The following is a 22,023-nucleotide window of genomic DNA, read 5'->3' on the forward strand; positions in this document are numbered from 1 at the left end:
GAATGTCAGAAGGGAACCCCCACTAATTTCTTTATTTCCTCAACTGCTGTGATCAAGAAAACTCAAGGTAGTGCCAAAACAGTAGCACCAACTGTTTAGTGTTTCTAAGGAAATGGAAAAAAAGTGGTTGAGTCAGAGTTTAAAGGTGAAAGCAGGAATAAGCAGTGGGTTCCTGGGTTTCAATCAATCTATCAAAAGTCACTCCTTTCTGGGAAAGGTGAAATATCCCAGTGACACTGTTTAGATTAATGCGATTTGCATGACTTATCAACAACCTTGGGCGAATTTTGCTGTTGAGTTAACATCCATGACGACTATTGCTGGTAGCATTACAGCCCAGGATTCTTAAGAAGCAAAACTTAACAAAGCCAAGACTGAGCAAAAGAGGAATCACACCAGGTGTGGGATGCTGGTGGTAGCGACTCTTTGTTCGTCTGGTACATAAATACAGACAAAAATATTAGTTCCCAGGGTTCCAATTACACTACTCGCCCCCGCTTTGTTAAATAATTGCAAAAGCGTGAGTAAGCGCATCGCGTCAAAGGTAGCTGCACACTTTCCCCTGGAAAAATCAGAACATGAGAATATATAAATGAGAATATTAAAATGAGATTAAATGGATTCGAGGGCTCTACGCTATTATTTGTAAGATCCTAGGCTTGAAGATTCAGCCCCCTAATACATAGCACATTGGTTACAGCACTCCTCTTACAGCTAACCCCCCATCCAGCGTATCGATTTAAATTATGTCAAGATTATTTATATAGAATGCTCCATGGAACTGGATTCTTTGATTCTGCATGAAAAACTGCTAATTGAAGCACTTTTCAGTCTCTGTTCTCCCCACCTGATAAGATCTGTTCTTTGATTTTTCAAAAACAAACCCTAACAGGCAATGAAGAGGTTGGCCGACTATTAAAAAGGTAAATCTTACAAAAGGAGATTAATAACTCATTGGGTTTTAAATTTAAGCTGAACATATTAAATAGTATAAACCAAGCTCATTTCCTGTTCCTTGCAGGGACCCGCTAATTTTTGCTTTGCTTCCAATCAATATTTTCCTGATAGCTTTACGTGCAGGTAGAATGGATGAATCCATTCGCAACTATCCCCCCCCCCCCATGATTAGTAAAAAGTAAGAATCCTGTTCAACATGAGTGTCAAGTTTCTGTTGGGCTTTACTGGTATTTCAGGCTGAAAGACGGACAACACTATCACTTTGATCACAGCAATTTCACAGTACTATTTTTATCATTCACAGAGAAATGTGCTACTAAATAGAGAAGTCATTTAACGTGAACTATTTATCAGTGCAGGAAAGCAGTATGCTCAAATTTATTTCCTTATGCAAGCTTTCCCCAAGTCTAGATTTCAAAATTTCATTTTGAAGTGATTATTTCCATGTCTCTTTCACAACCAAGAAGACAAGGGAACAATTCCTCACTTTAAATAATAGCATCCTATCACTGGAACTCTCCAGCAAAAGCAGCTAAGCCATTGCCCACTCTGTAGAATTGGTGACACCTCAAGTTGTAAGTCAAATCTTCAAAAAAGACAGAAATATTTCTACAGAATAAATATAAAAGCCCATTCCGAGTCAAGTAAGGAACTTGCACCATTTTTTAGATTATAAAGCTTGTTCCTTTTAATATATTTACTATACAGTGCCTAGTCGTTGTAACACTGTACAAATAATCATTATAATTAACATTATAGGCCACATATCTAGTATAATTCTAATGTTTAAGCATTGTATAGAATTTTGGTTCTTTTTTTAGTGGTGGGAGGAACCTGTCACTATCACTAATTTGGCACTAATATACAGTACTTGCTAATAACAAGTATTGTATATGGAGCCTCAAACCTACACATATTTATTGATTCTAATGAAATGTACTTCAAATTAACCATACTGAGAATGTAATTTAGCTCTTCAATGTGATCTTATGCACATTTGCTCTGAAGTAAGTCCCACTGTCTTCATTGGGGCTTAGTATTTGTGTTTTGGATTGCAGTTCTGGAATGATACACTTAGGTTTTGAAACTTGCTGCTTCAAAAAGACCGAAACCATTAGCCAGAGGGAACAGAAAGCCACATTAATGATGTTGTGGGTGGGAGTCAAGAGTATGTGACACAGCTAAATGCAAGCATATAAATGGTGATAAATGTATGTTCCATTGATTTCAGTTCCCACACACCCTCGTCAAAATTAATTAAATTTAATTAAAGCCTGCTGAGGTTTTTCCTGTAGGCTCTTATGCGCAATGTTTCTTTGCCAAGCTTTCCAGCATGAACACTCTCAATCGCCTTCTAAATCCTGCCCATGGACAGTCCCGGAATCAGTGTGTTTTTACATGAGTAGAATGATGTGTCCTTTTATTTAAAATGCATCTCTGGGTTATTTGTGGGGCATGGGAATTTGTTCATCCCCCCCCCCAAATATAGTCCAGCCCCCACAATGTCTAAGGAACAGTGGACGGGCCCGCTGCCGAGAAAGTTTGCTGACCCCTTTTCCAGATGTTCTCAGACCCCAACTCCCATCAGCCTCAGCCACCATGGCTAGTGATCGGGGTGATGGAAGTTCTAGCTGAATAACATCTGGAGAGTTACGGTGTTCCCCATCCTTCATCTAAAGCAGAAGGTCACAGGCAACAAAACAACCAACCTCATTTTAACTATTTTCCTTTCCTGTGCAGGAGCAGGAGCTTTGGCTTGTGTAGTAGGAAAGGTGGTGGGCTCTCCTTCAGTGGAGGTTTCTCGAGGTTGGCTGACTGATTGCTGGGGATTATTGGGCTGTGATTTCTGCATTGCGGCAGGATGGATTGAGTGACCCATGGGGGTACCTTCCAATTCTATGAACTCAGAAGCTGAGGCTGCAGAAACCATCTTGGCTGTGAGTTCTGGGCGAGCCAGTGTGGTATAGTGGTTAAGAGCAGTGGACTCATAATCTGGTGAACCGGGTTCGCATCCCCGCTCCTCCACATTCAGCTGCTGGGTGACCTTGGGCCAATCACACTTCTCTGAAGTCTCTCAGTCTCACTCACCTTACAGAGTGTTTGTTGTGGGGGAGGAAGGGAAAGGAGATTGTTAGCCTCTTTGAGTCTCCTTAGGGTAGCGATAAAGCGGGATATCAAATCCAAACTCTTCTTCTTCTACTTCCTGCCTTGCTGGACTCCACCTGCAGAAGCTGAGGCCACTGAGCAGACAAATGGGCTGTGGTATTGTTTAGGGGGCATTGCTGTGGACTTTGGTAATTATGGATATTGGTACATCTGTCTTTTTAGATATGATGATTTATGTGGAAACATTTCAGCTTTGTTGTGTACTTTTTGATGTGTTTTATTTATTGTTTATGACTACTTTCGTTATTTGTAATGTTGCATCTTCAGCATGGTTTTAACGATGGAAAAGCGACATGCAAATAAAATGACAATCGATTTTAGGACACATGTGACTGATTAAAAACATTTCCAAAAACAACAAACTATTTCAAGACACCTTCTATTCGAAGCTTTTTCTTTTGAACAGAAAATATATAGTCTTCTAATCTCTCTCATATCATCTAAAAAAACAAATTGTTAAAGGTTAATTCATGAAGTAGGTGCTCTACAGTACAGGATATCTTTCCCTACTGATTAAGGTTTTATGGTTAAGATATAAATACCTGTTTACCATATTTCCCTGTATTTGTTTCCATTTGAGTTATGAGGCATAATATCAGTCCTTTGACTGCTTAATGATCAACAGTCATGAGATATGACCAATCATACATTGCTCTATCTCAAACTCTTCCATTCATTCAAGTGAGCAACTATTCTTTAACAACTCATTTAATCTCCTCATCAGAGTGATAACCATATCGCATTATTAGAGCAGAAGTGGTTCTTGCCAGACGGTAAGGAAACAGATTAAAAAGAAGGCTGTGTTTAATTCGAGACATGCAGGAAATTGGAGTTATTTCCCATGACTTGAATAGAAACATGCAGCGGAAAGGCAAATAAAAATTTAACCAGGGCGGCATGTAGTGTAACCACTTGGCATGCTGGTCAACTGTAAATGTTGAGGAGAACTGTACTATTTCTCTGCTTCTCCACTTTTCTGAGCAGGTGAGAGAATGTGCACTAACTAAGCCACTCTTCACTGCTTGGCAAGATGTTTACTCATAATTACCTGGTAAGTTGGCACTTGTTAAATTGTCAACTATATTCACTTGATGAAAACCAGTAACTGAGAAAATACATCCAGGTTCTGATCTAACTAAGCTGTGATTCTCCAGATGTTGACTGGCTACAATTCTATTAATCCCTGACCATTAGCCATGGTGGCAGTTGTGGTACAGCAACATCTGTGGAGGGGTCAAAGGTTAGCTACACGTATTCTTAAATGAAAAGCACAAGAGATATGAACTACACTTAGAAAGGAATAAACAAATGAACAAATATAGTATGGGGGATGCCTAGCTTGATATCAGCACACACAAAAAGGATCTAAGGGTCTTAGTAGACCACGAGCTTAACATGAATCAACTGTGTGATGCAGTAGCAGCAAAAAAAAGGGGAGGGGGGGAAGAGAGCAAATGCTATTCCAGGCTGCATCAACGGAAGTCTAGTGTCCAGATCAAGGGAAGTAATGGGACCCCTTTATTCTGCCTTGCTCAGACTCCATCTGCAGTATTGTGTCCAGTTCTGGGCCCCACAATTTAAGAAGGGTATTGACAAGCTGGAATATGTGCAGAGGAGGGTGGCCAAGATGATAAAGGGTCTGGAAACCAAGCTATGGTGACTTACCATTTTTTATCTGAGGGCCACATTCATCCTTGGCATTCATCTGGGGTCCACATGCCAGTGGTGGGATTGGCCAAAAGTGGGTGTGCTATCTTTTCTCTCTCCCTCACGTTTTTCTATGCACGGAACACAAAGGACATATATAGGCAGCCCACCCCTTCAGCTGATTGATACAGACCAACTGACATGGGGGCTATCACCCCCTCTCCACCTACCCAGTGATCAATCTGATGACAAGGGAGAAAGCAATGTGGATCCCCATCAGGGCACTCACAGCTCTGTCAGCCGCAGCACTAATTATACAGTACTTTACATTTTCCCTTTTTGCTACAGCTACAAAAATCAGTGGGGTCTTGGGCAGGGGACAGAATTCCTTGGGTGGCTACATTGCCCCCCCCCCCCCACTGGGGAGAGGCACTCGTTACAAGCAAATGTATACTGATAATATAATGAGATGATACAGGTTGATACTCTTATTTTATATAAATTATTTCAAAAATTATCATGGGTACATGCTTAAAATACACTGAGGATTAATGAGGAAATATTTGAGCATGCTCCAGAAAGCTTATCAGGAAGGGCTGGTCCATATAAGACAATTTCCCCCAACAATTTCCCCTTTAGATATTATGGACTACCATTTGCATCAGTCCAGCCAATGGTTGGGGATGATGTGAATTGCAGTCTAAATCATCTGAATGACCCCAGGTTGGGAGCAGGTATCAACTCCATCTTCTCTTTTAGCGACAGTGCCAAAATTTGGAAATTGGGTTGGGAAATGATTCCCCCAGTTCAGAAAACATAAAGCAATTAGAAACTGAGTGCAAACTGTCCCTGAAGTTTGAGCCTGGCTCTTAATGGCTTTTCCAGGGACTAGCCCTCTCCCCAGCCCAACTTTAAATTACCAGCTGTATACAAAAGTTCTTTCTTTTCTGAAGCAACAGTAACATTAGGATAACACCTTCATTAGGACCAGCTAAAATGCCACAAATGCCCAGATTGTAAATAAGATGTTTTTAAAAGCATGCGTTGCTCACATTTCAACTATTTGTAGGAAGGAATAAAAAACATTTAGCAAAAGTAAGATCAAAATATTTTGAAACAAGGGTCAAAAGTACGGTTAATGATTAGCTGTGTTAATGGACTGATTTCTGTCTCTCTCTTTTGGATTACAGAGGCAACTCAGCCATCAGGCAGGTCTATCTCCCCTCATTCTTTGGCCACTTCCAGCAGATTGAGAAAAGCTGGAGAGTAAACACAGGTGTTTTAAAACTGGAGCTGCTGTCATGGACAACCACAAACAGCCTAACTCGACTGTGGCTATGCCTCTTTCCCGCCCCCTCTTTTTAAAAGGAGAGCTTAACAAGAAAATGTCAAATGTTTCACCTTTCAACACCTCAAAATAACTCAGAGCTTAAGGTATTGTCCAGGAAATCTCAAGCAAATAGTTCTTTTTCTAATTTTCTTTTCAAATGTAGCCAACTTCGAATTAGTCATGTATTTTTTGATTTTTTTTTTACTAATTACTTTATTTGGAAGATAAGTTTCTTGGTTTCTTGGAAAGCGCTATAGTTATTACGCACAAAGAGCATGATCCAGAGAATCAGCAGGCTAATTTACTGGATCCAGTGAAACTACTCGGTGACTTGTTTTTATAAACATCAGCCGCCATGGTCATTCATACCCTTAAGTATGAATCAGCTCTGTTTGGAGCTGCCTTTGAAGACAGCTCGGAAACTTCCAAGTGGTTCTCCATGTAGCCTCTGCTTGGAACAGGACAACCCTCTGAAAAACTGCTCTCCAGAGTGGAGTCCAAAGCAGTGCTAAAAGCTGCAGCTGGAAAGGGACAATTGGAGCTCAGTTTGGGCATACACAGCCACAATCTGTTTAATGACTGCTAAGCGAGATGTTTTGCTTTGAAATGGCAAAAACTGGACCTACTAAAGTACCGTAGCAACCATCTCCCATACTGTGCTATGGGCTCAAAAGACACAATGGGTAAATCAAGCTATGTAATCTGTATTATTTAGACAAGAGCGACTTACCCCAAAAGCTGCTTGATTTACCCGGAGAGTTGGGAAGCAGGTGGCACACTCATAGACCTGGCTGGGCAACAACTTAAAGGGAAATTTGAGATCTTGCACTGGGATATGACATCTATAGTATGGGCACCAGTGTACTTGAAAGATTTATTGTTAAGAAAACACTCCAACTAGTGTATTAGTGAGTAAAACCCGAGAGCTGGCACAGGCAAGAGCAGGCATAGGCAAACTCGGCCCTCCAGATGTTTTGGGACTACAATTCCCATCATCCCTGACCACTGGTCTTGTTAACTAGGGATGATGGGAGTTGTAGTCCCAAAAACGTCTGGACGGCCTATGCCTGGGCAAGAGCCATTTCCCACTGCTACCACCTCCTTTGGTACTGGCCAGCCCCAGCAGTAGGGTTGTGGATGCATGCTGTTTCATTAACCCTGGTGCTGCCAGCCAGGGGGGTTGGGTTGCCCCCTAAGGACATTTTTGGTTGCCTCCATGAGAAATTAGCTTTCCTCCCCACCCCACCTTTCAGGTACTAACCTTTTCTTTTTTACTGATGTTTCATGAGGCAAGCAGCTTTCATTCAGTAATGTTTGTGCAGCCTTTTCTCTGCCCCCCACATTTTTTTAAAAAAACAACAACCTACAATATCCTATGTATATGTTCACGACTTTCATGACAAATGATCAAGGAATAACTGGGATCTACACAACAGTAACCCTATCAATGTGAATACAGTGGTACCTCGTGTTACGGACAGGATCCATTCCAGAGGCCCGTCTGTAATGTGAAATGCCCACAACTCGAAGCGTTCCGGTACTTCTGGGTTGCTGCGGGACGTAACGTGAAAAGACGCAACATGAAGCGGATGCAACACGAGGTATGACTGTAACAGCTTATAGGATTCAGCCTTTTTATCAGGATTGCAGGGGCAGGAAAAGATTAAACTACTACTTCTAGTCAGCTCCAAGATTGTTACTCAACACCCATAGCCATTATTTGAATTTCAAAAACTGTACATTAAATGCAAAAATGCAACACGTTCAATTCATGTTCAGTTTGGCTCTTTTTGCTTTGGTCTCCATAGCCTGACACGGCAATTCCAGTCTCCAGGCTGGTTCATCTTTGCCTGTATGGGTAAGCAAACTAAGGCCTGTGGGCTGGATCCGGCCCAATTGCCTTCTAAATCCGGCCCAAGGACGGTCCTGGAATCAGTGTGTTTTTACATGAGTAGAATGATGTGTCCTTTTATTTAAAATGCATCTCTGGGTTATTTGTGGGGCCTGCCTGGTGTTTTTACATGAGTAGAATGTGTGCTTTTGTTTAAAATGCATCTCTGGGTTATTTGTGGGACATAGGAATTTGTTCATCCCTCCCCCCCCCCAAAAAAAAATATAGTCCTGAGGGACACGGCTCATGGCTGAAAGTTTGCTGACCCCTGCTGTATGCCCTTCATGGGCTACAGATGCCTCACAATATCAGATCCTCCAAGTGTCCTATTTTCCAGGGGCATCCCTGATTAGAGAAGCTGTCTCAGTTTCTGATTTGATCCTGGAATGTCCCACTTTCCCTTAGGATGTCCTTATTTTCATTGCAGAAATGTTGGGAGGGTATAGAATTATCTGACCCCCGAGCCGTCTGAAGGTAATCTTGTATAGGGAGGGTTTTTAAAAAATGTTTTATTATGTTTTTATATCTGTTGGAAGCTGCCTAGGGCAACCTAGTAAGATGTGTGGGGTATAAATAGCAAAATTATCATTAAGGAATGGGACATCCCTATTTTCATCAGAGAAATGTTGGAGGGTATGCAACACTGACCCTGACTGACCTTCATCTACTTTAGATGAAAATAAATAATGCTTCATACATGCCTTCTTGTGATATGGGCAGAATAGGCTCAAATCTATGAATTGCAGAAAGCTCTACCCTGGCTAAATCCAGATTCCAACTCTGGATCTGTGCAAATGGATTAACCCTGCCTTGCAGCCAGAAACCATTAATCCAAATCACTTGATGCAATCTTGAAACTGCTTGTTCTTTAGTAACCTAATTGCTTTTAATATGTTTGTTCTGGAATAAGTGATTTCTAAACCTGTGGCTTTTAGCATCACACAACTGCCCTTGAACAATGGAATATTCTTTCTCCATTTCCTTCCCACCATCCTTCCAACTCCTAAAGCATCTATTTATTTATTTTAAATTCAAACACAGATTATGTAACGAATATCTGGTAAACTTGTGAATGTGTTTTCTGAATGTCAGTTTAGCATTATATATGTCTATCAAGCTAAATGAAATCAGACCACAATAGTACTATGATTACTAGTAGTAGCAGCAGGTTGTTGCAAAAATAAATTTATAAGTTAAAAAGTCAAACTAATTTTATTTCTAATAAATAAATCTCATCAAGTTTGCTTGCCTTCCTTATTTATTAATTACATGGAACATATTAAATTTATGTGACTAATAAATCTGTAGTTTAATGCTGCATATAAGGGAGATATCAAAGTAAGCTATACTCACAAGAGACACAATAAGGCAATAGGTCTACTCAATGACAAAATTGGATATCATCCAATGCGATTTTGTGTATGCTTGAAATAATTTTTTTTAAAAAAGTTTGCATGTCTTTCTTAGAAGTCCTACATTTTAAAAACAACAAAACCCCCGCTTGTGCTTCTTACAGAAGTAATTCCAAGATGAAATTCCAGTTTGTGAAAAATGTTTTTTCTGGACTCACATCTGCTAAACTGCAGACTAGATTGAAGTCTGGGTTGCAAAGTCTTAAAGTTCTGTAGGTAGGAAGCTACAATGCTCTGACCTAAGTTGCTTCTGCCTCTACTGCAATGTCAACTTTGCTAGGCAAGTTTTTTAAGTACCGAAGGAGAGGAAACATGAAAGCTGATGTCATTTTCCTTTGAACATAAACAAAACCCAGCAAGAGCGTGAATCTATTTTTCTGAAGAAAAACTGAAAAAACAAAACTTTTGAGAGATGTAGACATTCCTCTCCAAGGTCATAGCTAATAAAACATTTGGAAGACGACATGACACAATTTAGGTTTAAAGGTTCACTTAACTTTGTTTTAATGTTTTGAATTTGACGGGCTCACGTGTCAAAAGATGTTTGCATCGTTTTGTGGTCTGACAATTGATCTGCAAGAATAGTTTTTAAGGAGCTTTTTTCTTTTTCTTTTTTTTTGTTTCAGTTAAAATTAAAATCCATGCTGCCTAATCCTTGGAGTCAATCTGTAATTAAGGGGATTTCAAGAGAGACCATGCGCTGAATTAATGATAAAATTTAATATCTGTTTAATACTCTAACAAAAGAATGAAAACCAGGCGATACACAAAACACCATCACTTCAGTATTTGGTGTAAATTCGCACCAATACTTTCTCTAGGAATAATCAGATACTTGATGCTTAAGAACACGTATTTTTTGCGACTGAACATCTGTTCAGTTTACAGCTAAGGCACTGATCCTATGTACATTCAGGACACTTCCAGATCCTTAGTCTTTGACATGGTGATCATATGATGCAAAGGAGAACAGGGCTTTCAAGGTTCTTTAGAAAGAGGAATTTCAGCAGGTGCCATTTGCCATGACGGTGTGAGGAAAGAAGCATCCACCAATGTTTCTTCTGCCTCAGACCTCTTAGGTTGAGAGCGTTGTACATACACCTGGAAGTGGCATGCTGCTCCTCTGCACGTACCTGGCAGTTCAGATACTCCCCCCCCCCACTACTCTGTTTTGCAAGAGACTTTCTGTGTTTTCTGTAGTCTAACAACAATGCAAAGGATGTAAAACAATACCAACCCACGTTACAAATTCCTGAAAGTTCCTTCATAGTGTTGTTCGAGGAACCACGGCCTTTCAGAAGCCATTGGACTACAACTCCCACGATCCCTAGCCACTGGCCCTGTTGGGTGGGGCTAATGCAAGCACAGGCAAACTCGACCCTCCAGATGTTTAGGGACTACAACTCCCATCATCCCTAGCTAACAGGACCAGTGGCCAGGGATGATGGGAATTGTAGTCTCAAAAATATCTGGAGGGCCGAGTTTGCCTATGCCTGGGCTAATGGGAGTTAAACAACATATTCAAATATCTCAAGGGCTGTCACACAGAAGATGGAGCAAGCTTGTTTTCTCCTGCTGTGGAGGGGTAGGTCTCGAACCAATGGCTTTGAGTGACAAGAAAGGAGAGTCCGACTAAACATCAGGAAGAACTTTCTAACAGGAAGACCTGTTCAACAGTGGAGCTATCTCCCTTGGGAGGCTGTGGACTCTTCTTCCTTGGAGGTTTTTAAGCAGGAGTCAGATGGCCATCTGTCATGGATGCTTTCATGCAGGAGGTTAAATTAGGTGACTCTTCCAACTCTATGATTCTATGATCTGGAGGGGCAGATTCCTCATCCCTAACTGTACAGGTAATATTTTGTAAGCTGTGGGATCCTATTGGTAATCTCACTTCCAAACTACCACCCACAGTATGTAGTTGCCTTGTATTTGGACTATTTGCCCATAAAGTCCAAGGTTGTCTACTTGGATAGGCAGCAGCTTTCTTCTGCATTACCAGACACTTGATCCTTTTGACTGGAGATACTTAGGAATTCAATCTGCCACTCATCTACGTTACCTATCTATAATAAGATAAAACATGCTGTAAGAGTAACCCCCGCCCCCAAAACCCTGTAGCACACATACCTACAAAAGCAAGGAGGGGGGGGCGCGAAGGATGTGCAATAACAGCATTTTAGCCTTGCATGCTGCCATTTGAGCAAAAATATTCATATCTATATATTTTTTAAATAACTGCATTCTTTGACTAAGTGAACTGGACCTGACTATACACAGGTCTATTCACATATCTGTCTATATACCATTTTGGACTTCATATATTTACAGCCTAATCCACATTTATATTAGACTGAGGTCTTTGAATTTAACACCTTTTCTTCATATGGATGCCTTTGGGTATTTAAAATCCAAATACATCAGGTTACTGGTTTGTGAACTGAGCTCATCTTAATTGTAAGTTTGGTTCTACAGTGTGAACTGACTAGGTTCATCCCAAGAAGTTATTACTGGCAGATTTTATAGGCAAGTGGTGTTCAGTTAATTCTGCTTTCAAACTGAACTATATTTAGTTTATCTGTAATGTTAACATTCTTCATGCCTTTTCTATTAGGTACATTTACATTTTTCTCCTTAATGGAAGGTAAGATTTTGAAATCACAACACTCCTAAGTGAATATTTAAATTAGTGGAGATTGAACTCTTAACGGGGAATGCCAGGCCATTGTATTTATCGCTATAAGAGAGGAGAAGAACTTCTCTGAGCTTATTGCTTCCTACTGAATAATTCATTTCTGTATAAGTATAATGAAATACTCAAATCAAAGTACATGCCAGGACTGAGCAATCAGGTTCTGCAAGGATGACACATCCTAATATAGTCTCGGCTGAAATCTCCAAGTATTTGTGCTGCTTTAATATCTTCCCCACAGTGGGACTGCGTTCAGCTTGACTTACTTGTGAGTAGTAGTCATGTTTAGTATTTGTGACTAGCCCTTATGAAGGAACAACATGCAACAAGGAAGGAATTCTATCGCAGCATGCTACACAGCTTATTGGCTTTCCAAATCACAGAGGGAATGTGGGATCTGCATAGTTGATTCATAGTTAAGCCTATTATGTACATGTGAGGATCCATTCTATGCGTGTGTTACAATTGCTTGTCTTGTACACTGAGACAACTAGAGTGACATTTACATTCTATTACACCTTTATCACCCGGTATTGGAGCAATAAGGGACAACCAAGTATTGGGCATAGCAGAATCTGCTGGCAGGTGACAGAAGATTTCAGATAACGCCAGGGCCAAATTGGACCATAAAGAAGGCTGTTCGCCGAAGAATTGATGCTTTTGAATTATGGTGCTGGAGGAGACTCTTGAGAGTCCCATGGACTGCAAGAAGATCAAACCTATCCATTCTGAAGGAAATCAGCCCTGAGTGCTCACTGGAAGGACAGATCCTGAAGCTGAGGCTCCAGTACTTTGGCCACCTCATGAGAAGAGAAGACTCCCTGGAAAAGACCCTGATGTTGGGAAAGATGGAGGGCACAAGGAGAAGGGGACGACAGAGGACGAGATGGTTGGACAGTGTTCTCGAAGCTACAAACATGAGTTTGACCAAGCTGCGGGAGGCAGTGGAAGACAGGAGTGCCTGGTGTGCTCCGGTCCATGGGGTCACGAAGAGTCGGACACGACTAAACGACTAAACAACAACAACAATTTTTATGTCCAATGATAAATCCACAGCTCTTTGTGAAAAAGAATCATGTACACCAGATTAAAAACCAGTAAAAGGCACAATATTCTTTAGGTGGTGGAAGAGAGGGGACATGAACATTGCCCTTCCGGCACAATTATGACTCTCGCTGGCTTAGTAAACCATCTGAACCAGAGTTTAGCTGTGTGATCTGCTCATCTCATGATCACAGTAGACCCTGGTTTACAAATTCCTGGAGCAGCACTGGAGCCACTTCCCCCCAGTTTCTTCCTACATGACACCAGTAATGACAATATGATAGAAGCACACGGATGGCGTGAATCATGGTGTGGTTTCTTCCCATGCAAATGATGCCTGGCTCCCAGAGAAGGGGGTGATCACACAGAAAAAACACTCACATGTCACTCTCCTCCTCTACAGTGTTCTGGAGACCATCTTGGCTGTGACTCCAGGAAGAACTGCTCCTGCCTTGTAGGCCTATTCCCACCTGGCCTGGTGGGGGCAGGACACTGACTGACGCCAGCTACAGAGACTGACGCTACTAAATAGACTATCAGCTCGCGGTATTGTTTGGGGAGATTTGTTCCTCTTATTGATATCATTTTTTGGTATCTTTATTTTCAGCTCTTATTTAATGTGGAATTCTTCAAATTGGCTGTGCACTTTTTGATGAATTTTATTTATTGTTTCGACTACTTTTGTTGTATTTGTAATTATCTATTTCTCCCCCATGCTGTAAGCTGCCTTGAGCATGGTTTTAGCTACGGAAAGGCGGTATACAAATAAAATGATGCATGTAATGGGAAAGCATGGATGAAGCCACATGGAAGCTGCTCACATGCAATGTAGCATTATGTGTTCTGGGTCTGGGAATGGCTTCCTAGAACCTGTAAAGCAAATACTTTCAGTATGGATCCTTAGTTGGCTGCCAGCACTCAGCAGGACAACATAGCAATAAAGTTCTTACAAAAAGCAGCTGCCAGCAACAATGTGCGGAGAAGTATTTATTTCCAACTGTTCCAACACAGTTCAAAGCCACTGGAAATGAAGACTGATCTACACTGCTACTGGCGGGTATGTTTTGTCACAGACACCTGGAGTTGGTTCATATGTAATGTCAAAGTTTGCCATTATGTCTGAATCAGAGGTAGACCAATCTCATGGATGAAACTTTCAAGTATTAAATGGGACAAACTGACCAGTAGGTCTAACCAAGTACCCCTGAATATGCAACAGCAACACCCACTTCTTGCGGGCTTTCATGACATGGAAGTTATTCTTGCTGAATTTTCACCTACTGTACAGCTAGAAACATTAGAGCCCTGCCAATAATTTATCTAGCGTGGAATTTAAAAGCAATAGATTTCTTCATTTAGTATTGCTCTCACTTCTGGCTCACATGCCTAATCACACCACCATACACTTATCAATTTCCTTATTGTTTCCTTTTTCCAGTAAAAAGGGGGGGGGCACCCTAAATTCTGAAGCAATGCTTAAATGTTAAAACTATAAAAAAGTTGCAAAAACTAAAGTACATTTACGGATCTCCACTGCATTTGCAGGTGTTAGTCCTCTTTTAGAATTCCCGGCCTGGATACTATTATGGTAGGGAGTTTGGTAAAATAGTTTGAAAAACTATTTATACAGATACATGATTTGAGAAACTATCTGTTCTGATGTCCTCATTGGTCACAGGACTGCAGTCAAGAAGATCCTTCAGATTAAGAATGAAAGAATAGTTGAAAAGTGCAAACATGTGTTATCTTTTGAGCCAAGGCTAGTGGGCAGCCTTGAGAATGCATTAAGGCCTCCCCTGCTTTTGTCTCAGCTCTTGTGGGGAACTCGCTCATGACATCTACAAATTTCAAGTCACACAAAAGAAAGAGGCTATATCAGGTAAAGGGGCCCTGGTACTATTTTTTAGAAAACAGACGAGGCTTAGAAATATTTATATATGCTTTGCCCCACCTATGTCTCCTCAGTGTCTATTACAGACCGAAGGTGGAACGGCATTTTCAGATAAGGAGGTCATGCATGGGTCATTGCTATTTAGAGCTTCCTAAGGCTTGCTTTTGGGGTGAAGTGTTCATGTAACCAGCGTTTATAAGATTTCACTAGAGCACAAACAACAATGTATCGTTATGCACTAATGGTGAATGGGAAAATCTAATGGAGGGTTATTTTGACACTTGCCCTAAGAAGTACAGTTCACTCGATACCTTTTTTAAGCGCCCCCACCTTAAAGTCCCAGTTATACTGCAGCTAAAAACCATACACTATTAAGGCTGTAATCTTTCAAATACTGCAATCCTGTTGTTGTTTAGTCGTGTCTGACTCTTCGTGACCCCATGGACCAGAGCACGCCAGGCACTCCAGTCTTCCACTGCCTCCCGCAGTTTGGTCAAACTCATGTTCGTACGGCAATCCTATACAGTGGTACCTCGGGTTAAGAACTTAATTCATTCTGGGCATCCGTTCTTAACCTGAAGCTGTTCTTAACCCGAGGTACCACTTTAGCTAATGGGGCCTCCCGCTGCTGCAAGCTTTCTGTTCTCATCCTGAAGCAAAGTTCTTAACCCGAGGTGCTATTTCTGGGTTAGCGGAGTCTATAACCTGAAGTGTCTGTAACCCAAGGTACCACTGTACATGCTTAAATAGGTAGACGGAAGCTGCTTTAAACTCAACGGGACATGCTTCTGACTAGACACATGATTGTGCTGAAACACAGATCTGTCTTGAGAGTCACAAGAGGGTCTGTTGTGATTCTATAAAACAATCCCACTTTAAAGGAAAGAGGATATTTAACATTTCACCCATGTCAATTTATATATATATTTGACTTACATCCCAGGTTTAGATTAACAGCATGTCCCCCAGAGGAAAAGCTTTTTCATATGATTCGGCCCCACCCCCATAAAATAAAGCATATTGCTTGACAATAACTTAACCTTTCTGGTAGTGTGACATCTCTCTTTTGGCTACAAAATCGGTTACTTACAGAGATGCAGTAGTAAAAGCAAAGTTAAAGAGATCTTCTTGTCCCTACCCCACCTTCATTTTTAATTTTAAAATCTGAACATTCTGTATAGTGTTGAAGAATCCCAGGCATCTAAAATGTTTGATTCATGTTTCAAAAACAAGCAAACCTGGGGCAGGACTAGAAAAAACCCCCCAAAACCTGCTGCTCCTATTCATTTGAAATGTTTTCCCGGACAATAGTATTATTGTGCATATATGAACTAAACAAGCTACGTATTATTAAACGTTTATATTAAACCCCCTCCCTTCAGGTCTCAATGTACACTGGGATTAACTCACCACTTAAATGTAATCTATTTTGCTTCTGGAAATATTTTTTCCTTGACCAAATGTCTCCTTCTTTTAACCACAAAGAAAAAGGCTGCTGTGCTCTCAATCCTTTTGTCTTTGGTAACAAGCGAAAGAATACTCTTGCTAATATGTGCTTTCATCTCCAGTGAAACGGACACTTAGGCACACAATTAAAATTACTCATACAAATGAGTCAATAGTACTATTTGTGTAAAGAGAGCCACATATGTAAATATCATCTGAATCAAAATCTCACCGCACAAAGTGGCATGCTACTTCTAAAAATCGTGTGAGTTTTTCTTTTTGGGAAGTGGGGAAATAGCCAAGAGGCAATTCAGCTTGGCTAGTTAGCCCTGTGAAAGATTAGCCCTGTCTAATTCTTCTACTGTTGGCTTTCAGGCAGTATAGAATCTCTGGAAGCTGGGTCACATGAGGCATGTGGCCATTTTCAGACACCTCTATAAAGTAAAAAATAATAATAATAAATCCTTCCAGTAGCACCTTAAAGACCAACTAAGTTAGTTCTTGGTATGAGCTTTTGTGTGCATGCACATGATATTTGTGCAAAGTGAGATTTCTGATTTTCCATGATCTGCAAGGTACATTTGTCAGATTCAGAGATTGCAACAATTGATGTTGCTGAAACCTCTGGGTTTCTATGCCGCAAATAATATCAATCACATTAAGAATTGTAAGACGTCATCCTAATCAGTCTGTGTTGTACTATCTACGACAAACCTACAATATTTACTGCACATACCTGCTGTTGCTGGAAACATGGACGAAGTACACCATCTTCTTATGTACCAGACAGGTGCCATTTCTATTATGATTTCAGCACCTACAAATACCTTCCTTTTCTCAATAAGCCTTTTAAGACCATATTTTATCCCAATCTGTATTTGCACATTTGAAATGGTTTTTATATATGAACCTGCTCTATGCTACATATGTTTCTACTGTTGATGTTTTCATTGCTGAATCACCTTGAGACATTTCATAGAAAGTGATTCATAAATGGGATTAATTGAGAAATAGATAGCTGTAAAAATGTCTTCAACATGAGTCCACTTTTTAAAAGCCAATTACAATGTTTTAGCTTTACTGAAAAGAATATTTGTGGAGACAAATATTATGTATTGTAAACAGGACAATTTTGCCAAAGAGGAAAACTGTGTATTCCTCTCTGAATGACTCAACTACCTTGCAGGAATACATGAAAACATTTACAGTGTGAAAATGCATAGGGTGGGTAATAACAACTACTTTGGCACAGTAACTTCAAAGTATCAAATGTGACAACTCTGAGCAATGTTACTTTAGTGTCACAGGCACAAATATTCAGTTCTGAATGAGAGTTTTATAGTTTAGCCCTGTGTGACTGGAATGATAAATGCTGGGCTTGGTTCAAATAATTAAACAATAACTAACTAAAAAGCACCTTGGACATCCGGGGATGAATAACTTTTGATTTCATGTTAGCCTAATTTCCCCCCTCATCTAAGTGCTTTTTGAGCCTTCCCATGACACATAAACAAGGATTGGTTTTATATCTACTGCTTTGTGAAAATTCCATGAATTATGACTATACTTAGCTTCATGAGTTGCCACAAGTCCACTTGTTGATAGAGCCTAGGAATGGGCAAATCTGTTTTCTCTCAGGTTCTCATTTTTCCAATCTTAAATTGGAGAACCTTTTTTTCAAGTCCTCATGAAAATCTACCAGCATTTTATTGTTAATTCCTCCTAATATATACATTGTATACAATTTTGGCTCATATACACAATTTTGCAAAGCAATTACTATAACACATTTTTGCATGTGTGTTTTCATGTGCATCATTTTTGCTAATATATGCATTTAATGCACACGTTACCCAAGTAGATGCATTTTTTAACATACTGTTTGGCTAGTGAACTGCACCAGAAAATTTGGAGATGTGCTAATTTCAGAGGATGGTTGCATTTCGGTTTACATATTGCTTTGGAAGGTGTGAACTAGGCAGGTTCGCTTTTAAATCGAATGGGGTTCAGTTTTCTTCTCCATCCCTAACGGGGACAAATGTTTTCACATTTCAGAACTAATCAATATAGACAACAGAAATGTTGATCCTCAAGCCAACTTAGCAAGAAGAAGGGTGGGAAATGAAAACAAGTTTAAAGTAATAAAACAACTGTAGGCTCCGGACAAAGATCTCTCTTTCTTTTCATTATACATGTGGGGATGATGTAGAAATATATGTCTCATGAGCCCCACAGTGCTGCTGGGATCAGGCTTGAGAACAGGCTCCGATGGGGGTGGAGGAGGTTGAACAGAAGGTGGCAGCAACTGAACTGGAGTTTGAATTGGAGTATGAAGCCTTGCTGCTCAGAACCAGGCCCCACCTTCACAGATGGTATCAGACCCACCCACTCCAACCAAGTGTCTGCTTGCAACCCCAATATTCCTACAAGGTGAGAGAGTCTTGCATGTGAACTCACCACACCTTGTCTTGGCAGGAAAACTCATTGGGACATCTTCCAGGCTTCTGTCCAATTCTGAACTTCTTGCCCTGCTCTTGAATCATGACTCCTGCCTGCTGTGAGCCTTTACCATCACTTGCCTGAAGTAAGAGCCTCTGTCTGCATGCATTGGCTTGGTGCAAGGACAACATGGATTTTTAAAAAACATTATTTTAATCTGTTTTCTCCTTTTGGTTCCTAAGAGGGTCTAGCAAGGAAATGCAGTGTCAACATAAGATGCCCTTTCTAAAGCTAAAGTATCATTTCCTCAAATATTCCCACTTTGCTGCCTTCTATCTTTCTCTTCTTTCCTTCTCTCTTCCTCCTCCTCCCTTTTATCTCTTTCTCCCTTTTATCCTTTCTGACAAGACTTCCCCCGCTGAAACTGGAAAGAGGACTCACAAGCTACCCTTTTGCAAACATCAGTATCAACTATGTGGTCACTACTAGGATAGGTCAACAATCTTATTAATACAGCACACACCACCTGAAGCATATCAAACAGACATTCTTTAGAAATATTCATTTTGTACAGTTACCGCTGGGCAAACAGCGACAATTTCCCCCCAAACACTATAGAGCTAGAATACTGCCAGAAGCGAACTGGTGTGAATTGAACGTTCGTTACCATAACACAGCCTGTCAATTTGGAGAATATGTTGTTTTTATTTTGTTGTGCTCATAGGCGCACACACACCACTAAATAATACCATAACAGAAGGGTGCTGTATCTGTGTTTAAAGAAGGGGTTGTTGGCAAACAGCGAAGCTCACTTCTGCCGAAATGTACACAACTGATATATGCAGCACAGAAAGCTGGCACCCAGGGCTTACAACCTTAATTTGCCTGCAAGAAGGAATGGAGATTTACCTTCAGAGCACGTTCTTGATTGTTTTCAGCAGTCAGATGTCTCGTGTTGTTTGCAGAAGTCTGGTTCTGCTCTTTCATATGATGAAGCTCCTGCTCCAGCAGTTTGCACTGCAACGAGGGAAGAATCCCATTAAGTGAAGGAGCTGGGACAGATCTTTTCTCCTCCAGCAAGCCAAATGAATTAATGCAAATAAAACATATTATATTATATTATTATATTATATTATATTATATTATATTATATTATATTATATTATATTATATTATATTATTATTGCATTGATTTAAACTTCACATTTAAACATGTTGTGATCTAGCATATGAGATAGCACAGATCTTGGTTTATTCATTCTCTCACGGTATAATTACTCACAGACAAAAATGCAAATTCCCATGACTAACACAACATATCTGAAAGATGGCATATAAATTATTGAGAAAAAATAATATTCTAAGTCAGAATGAGAAGCAATTTTGGTATTAAATAGTTACACACACACACACACAGAGAGAGAGAGAGAGAGAGAGAGAGAGAGAGAGAGAGAGACTTGTCTACATTCTGACTTAGATGATTTTATATACGGGAAAGTAAAGCTGTCATGTAAAATGTTGAATTGGAAGTTACATCCACAATGTTATGCATTGCTTATTAAAAATAATGTGAAACAAAACAGATTATACACTGCACACCCTATCTCATGCCAGTTAAAGATACAGCTATAAACATCATGTGTTTGCATTAATAATTAGAGTTTAGTACTAAGCAGCAGAATTGTTAATTATTTGTGCGACAGGGAGCATGCTTCAAAGAATTATAGAACTAAGACATAGCCCAAGATATTGGATGGGCATCTAACCAACTTTCCAGAAGGTCATGAGGTGCAATTCCTAGTTATGCTGGCTTAAGGGTAAAACGGTGGTTTGGAGGGCAAAATAAATACAAAAGAATTCAAGACCAAAGAACCATAAGGTATATAAGGGAGGCTGGAGAACAATCACACAACATAAAAAGGAACCTCTGAAAGCATGGAGATCTGTAACATAAACACTCTAAAGTCAACTGTATGCCAGAAAATGTTAAGAAAAGTAAGAAAATGAAGTGTGAAACTTGACAACTGAAAAACACATTTCCTGAAATGTGCCCCAAACTTTGGGAGAATTCATTTTGGAGTGCAATATTGCTAACAGATACAGTGGTATCTTGGGTTACATACGCTTCAGGTTACATACGCTTCAGGTTACAGACTCTGCTAACCCAGAAATAGTGCTTCAGGTTAAGAACTTTGCTTCAGGATGAGAACAGAAATCGTGCGGTGGCGGCACAGCAGCAGCAGGAGGCCCCATTAGCTAAAGTGGTGCTTCAGGTTAAGAACAGTTTCAGGTTAAGTACGGACCTCCGGAACGGATTAAGTACTTAACCTGAGGTACCACTGTACATGGGGCAAATCCCAACAATGTACCAATGGGCATAACAAAACTTCCTTTTTTTTGTATAGCCCTCACAACCTCCTGGGTGTGTGTGTGTGTGTGTGTGTGTGTGTGTGGAGGGGTGTAAACAGAAGAGAGGAAAGGTAAGGCTCATTCGCACAAACAAAATACTACAGTTGGATACCACCCATGGGGTATGTTATTGCAGAGAGATTTTACATACATATATTAATCTCTGAATAAGCACAAATGTCTTTCTCCAATGAATAACAAAGTTACAATATTAATAAAATTGCAATATAAGCAATTCCTGAAGAGAACAGGTACAGAATGCCAATAAGAAAGAACAGATTTTTTGTGGAAAATAAGACATTTTCCATATTGAACTATTTATTCTCATAACCAACATCCAGATGTGCAGACTGGCTAGAGTCCAATCTACAGTAGCAAATGCCTAGGTCCTACTAAAATCAATGAAATTTAAATATGTTTAAGAGTGAAATGAACTGGAACAATTATAGCTTTCATTTAATATTAGTTTAATGCTCCTCAAGATGTTAACTGGATTGATGCAACTAGAGTGATCAGTAAGAAAACTTGTCTATGCAAATATCTAGAAGATTCAGGTTGATAGGATAGGCATAATTGGAAAACAAAAGTCCTTTAATGTTAGCTTGAACCTGGTATCAACATCACCAAGCAGTTTTCCTTATTGTGACAGAAGTATATTATAAACATCTAGCATGCATTCTGGAGGAGTTCTGGTGCTGTTTA

General features: G+C 40.1%; 1 protein-coding gene across 4 annotated transcripts in view; it reads right to left on the reverse strand.

Annotated features, from left to right (window-relative positions):
* The window catches only part of MIPOL1 (mirror-image polydactyly 1), a 194,399-nt gene that overhangs the window by 77,026 nt on the left and 95,350 nt on the right, over positions 1-22,023 (reverse strand). For all 4 annotated transcript variants that reach the window (XM_081863746.1, XM_081863747.1, XM_081863748.1 and 1 more), the window contains one exon: positions 19,822-19,929. In XM_081863746.1, the coding sequence (XP_081719872.1) occupies positions 19,822-19,929 (108 nt within the window). The remainder of the gene's footprint in view (positions 1-19,821; positions 19,930-22,023) is intronic.

Source organism: Podarcis erhardii (assembly GCF_964252035.2).
Source record: "Podarcis erhardii genome assembly, chromosome: 1".
NCBI lineage: Eukaryota > Metazoa > Chordata > Lepidosauria > Squamata > Lacertidae > Podarcis > Podarcis erhardii.